At 41.3% G+C, this 4,265-nt stretch overlaps 1 protein-coding gene across 1 annotated transcript in view; it reads left to right on the top strand.

Annotated features, from left to right (window-relative positions):
- Positions 1 to 2,502: 2,502 nt before the first annotated feature.
- Positions 2,503 to 4,265, top strand: part of LOC101859490 — a gene marked incomplete at its 5' end in the record, with an annotated part of 30,440 nt that continues 28,677 nt past the window's right edge. The window contains 1 exon segment of the mRNA XM_013083746.2: positions 2,503 to 2,541. Within this exon segment, the coding sequence (XP_012939200.1) occupies positions 2,503 to 2,541 (39 nt within the window).

The raw sequence follows: 4,265 nt of genomic DNA, 5'->3' as shown, positions 1-4,265 counted from the left end.
AATAATAATAATAATAATAATAATAATAGATAGCATTAATTGTACAGCGCAAATTCCCGCTCAGCAACAATCTCTATCCGCTTTATAATCTGTATTATTAATTACCCCTGCAGACTTGATAGCATTCTGAAACGATCTCAACTTCCTGTGAAGCATACAGTGCATACAGTACTCAAGTACAGCTCCCTCCCTGGTGCACGTGAAGGGCTTCTTGACAAAACGGGGTGCTCCGTTAGCTGGGTTGAATGATCATGCCGAACTACGGAGCGGATAGCCCTTGTTCAAATCCCGGACTGGGTGACAAAATGGGAAAACATTGTAGTAGGTGGGTGGCTTGCAGGTGCTCTTGTGTGGTATGGCCCATCTTTCCTATCAAACATCCATCGTCCTGATCTCTCCTTTTTTTGTTTGCTTGTTTGTTTTTTGTTGTTTTTTCTTGTAACACCTCTAATCTTCTGTACTTATATGACCTAATTGTGTTTTAAGTGCCGTACAACGCTTACACAAAAAAAGCATTGTAAACGTCGAACAAAAAGATTTGTACTTGATGTTACCAGTAGCAAGGATTTTCCCTGACTTGACTATTGAGATACTGAAGCTTTAAAAACTCGGTCAAGACCAATTGCAATCAAGATTGTCTTCTTGTTTTCAACATAATATTTTCTTTTGGTCGCTTTTTAATCTTTTATATGTCCAGACCAGATGACAGGCGTCTGTGATATACGGGTTATGCTCTTGTTCGTCGCATGCAGGAAAAACAAGAAAGACTCCCGTTTGTGGAGAATTTGTATCGAATATCTCGGTCTTTCTGTTGGGGCGTTGTATCCTTATTTCAGGTGGGCCCTGACAGGCGGGATTGGAGCCGACCTACAACACAAATTGTGCTGTTGGGGACGTAAAAACAACTATATGTAATTCTAACCCTGCTGTAGTTCTGTGGGTGGTTCTAACTTGGGTGCTCCTGTGTGATTTGCTCCTTCTTTCATGTCAAACGTCTATCGCCCTTATACCCCCCTCGTCTTTTCTTTGCATTTTACTTTCAAATAACAAATCTAATCAGTGGCACTGTTGTGACCTGTTTGTGTAACTAGTTCTGTAAAATTCGTTCTAAAACTCAGCTAAAATTAAATAATAATAATAATAGATAGCATTTTTATAGCGCATATCCCCGCTCAACAGCAGGCTCTATGCGCTTTACACTATATTATTACCCCAGCAGACCATAGAACACTCCGAAACATTCTCAGCTTCCCGGGAAGCATACAGTGCAAGCAGCCGATTAAGCGCTCAAACACTAACAAACTGACAAGATCTTTCGCTGTCTATAGCCGGGTACCCATTCCCACCTGGGTGAAGTGAGGGAAATTCGTGTAAAGTGCCTTTCCCAAGGACACAACGTCGGGTCCCTGACAGGATTCGAACCCACGACCTTACGGTTGCGAGTCCGAGAGCCTAACCACTAGGCTACCGACGCACTGCTGCCTTACTTTTGCTAAAGTACGTTACAGTTCTTTGTGGCCCATTTCACCGGGGATGGGCGGGGTGTTTCGGATAATCGTCTTGTGTTCTTATATTCTATACTTGTGCTGTACACTCTGGTGTGTATTCTGGGGTTTGCTTCATTCACTCTTTCATCTGGGTACCTATCATCAAGTGATGAAATGCCTGTCTGTGCATTCATCTATAAAAAGCTGCACCATGCGCAATACCCTCGGTGTCCTCCTTCAAGTGCCAGATCTGAAACAATTATCAGCAGTCATGGTTCGCTACTCATTTCCCTGGTCTGATACACTCAAAAGACTTATATTATCCACGCTGTTACCCATTCAATAGCTTTTAAAACTTATGGCTCGGATTCCTAATTTGTTGGTTTGACATTTTAACTCTTTTCAACGACTAGCGAATGCGTGGGTATGCTGAGTTTTTAAAAATAAAGTTAACATCAACGCTTTAAAGTCCCTCTCCGGAGAATACAAGACCATCCCAGGGGGCGAGAGAGTGTGTCAAATAAATGGGGGGAAAAGGAAATGTAGAAAGGAGATAAATGATGAGGGAAGGGTGAAGGTCGTTTGGCATAGAAGTGCAGAAAGAGAGAAGAGGATTGTGCATTGGTATCTTAACCTTGGAAGGGGAGGAGGGTGCATTGGCACACCATTGAAGAAATGGGGTGAAGGATGACATGATACGCTATGGAAGTACTAGTAGGCGCTGGAGGACGTGCTGAATAACGTACAAGAAGAAAATGGCTTTCAAGCTCTCAGGTAGGCTACTTTTGCAGAAACTTTCTTCGAAATACGCGACTTTTGTAGAGATTGACTCCAAAAATACACAATATTTACAGAGATTGTCTTCAAAATAGGCGATATTTACAGAGGTTGTCTTCAAAATAGGCGATATTTGCAGAGATTGTCTTCAAAATAGCCCCACTGACGAAATTTACGAATGAAATAACTTTGTATCATAAAATATTGTGGAGCGTAATTTTACCTTTTTTTTTAACAGTTGCAGGAGAGAATCCTCTTCTTCCAGTTGCTGACTTGGGTAAGTCATGATATATCGTATGTATTTTTTGTCCCGTTTTGTGGGAGTTTCCACGGATCTCAACCCTTTTGATTTGGTTCTATCAGAGACAGTCGTTAAATTCAAAGGTCCCGCCTAACGGTGTTGATAGAGGCATTAAACCTATACACGTACTTACGCCAGAGGCATGAGTTTGATTCTGGCATAAGAAAATTACATACTGTATCGAGGGTCTCCGTCTTTGTGCTGGTATGCTGTACGTCTCATGTCCCTCGTTCACCCGTAACAAAAAAAAGGAGTAACCTGTTTAAATTCTGTCGATAGAGGTGTAAAACTTCTGAGTCGATATAAGCGTAAAGCATTATCAGAGTCGATAAGATGCATAAAACATTATCAGAGAGATACAATGACCCTGGATAGAGGCGGAATAAAAATAATATGTTTATTTTGATAAGTGTTTTACGGCGCTCGCAACTGCCTAAAGTCATATGAGAGCGAATCAAAATATGAGATAATACTAATACTATAAATCTCAGCTCTCAAGGATCGAACTCAAGTTTTCTGCAAGATAAGTATAGAGCTCAACTAAAGTCATATGAGCGCGAATCAAAATATGAGATAATACTAATACTATAAATCTCAGCTCTCAAGGATCGAACTCAAGTTTTCTGCAAGATAAGTATAGAGCTCAACTAAAGTCATATGAGCGCGAATCAAAATATGAGATAATACTAATACTATAAATCTCAGCTCTCAAGGATCGAACTCAAGTTTTCTGCAAGATAAGTATAGAGCTCAACTTTCATCCGACAGACACTTGTGTCGTCTTTTCCTTCGTGGCCTTTGCTGGCCGTGGTTTTTGTTTGCAAAACTAAAGCTGCCAGAATTATAGGGGCTGCATGAAGTGACACATTTTGACTTTGGGAACCCAGTCTTAATTATGTTGGCCGAAATAGGTGAAAGGAAGGTCTATGACGTCCCAGAGTCACCGTTATCGCTTCCCCCCCCCCCCCCCCCCCCCAAGTTTGAACAATCTGGAACGGTCGTTTTTTTTTTTTTTATGTGTTTTTAGAGAGGGGGGGGGGGGGGGTTCAGGTTATTTTTGTTGTTGTTGCTGGTGTTTTCTTTTTCATTTTGTTCTTTTTTTCTGCGTTGATGTTGTTCTGTGAGTTGTTACTTTTTCTTTTCCTGTTGGTTTGGTTGTTTTGGGTTTTTTTATGCTTCTTTATGGGTGGGCTGCAAGGGGAACATCCATTCCAAGGGTCACATGATGTGTATATGTTTTATTCAGATCCAAATTATCATAAATGTTTGTTTAGTGGTCCTTTTCACCCCAATGTTCGGATAGCCTCCTCATTCTCCTATGTATACTTGCGTTGTTTACTTTGGTGTGTCTTCTGTGGTGTGTTTTCCTCACATTCCTCTTGACGTCTGTGCGAGTGTGTGATTTCATTTAAGGTTTCCCCGTCCACCCATGCGCGGCGTTTTCTTCTTTTTCTTCTACTTCTTCCGTCTCAGAGGTGCATTAGTTACCACGGTACATTTAATTTACCCAAAAACCCGCTATCCTCTCGAAGAAATTTAGTGTGACAAAGTGGGAAAATGATACTGCTTTATGAGATAAGAACGAATTTTATTGGCGTTGTGTCAGTCGGAGGTTCTCGTAACTATCTGCCTCTTCTCTTTCTCTCTCTCTCTCTCTCTCTCTCTCTCTCTCTCTCTCTCTCTCTCTCTCTCTCTCTCTC

The sequence above is a fragment of the Aplysia californica genome, unplaced genomic scaffold, assembly GCF_000002075.1.
Source record: "Aplysia californica isolate F4 #8 unplaced genomic scaffold, AplCal3.0 scaffold00252, whole genome shotgun sequence".
In the NCBI taxonomy this organism is placed as follows: Eukaryota; Metazoa; Mollusca; class Gastropoda; order Aplysiida; family Aplysiidae; genus Aplysia; species Aplysia californica.
This window is presented reverse-complemented; position numbering and strand designations above follow the sequence as displayed.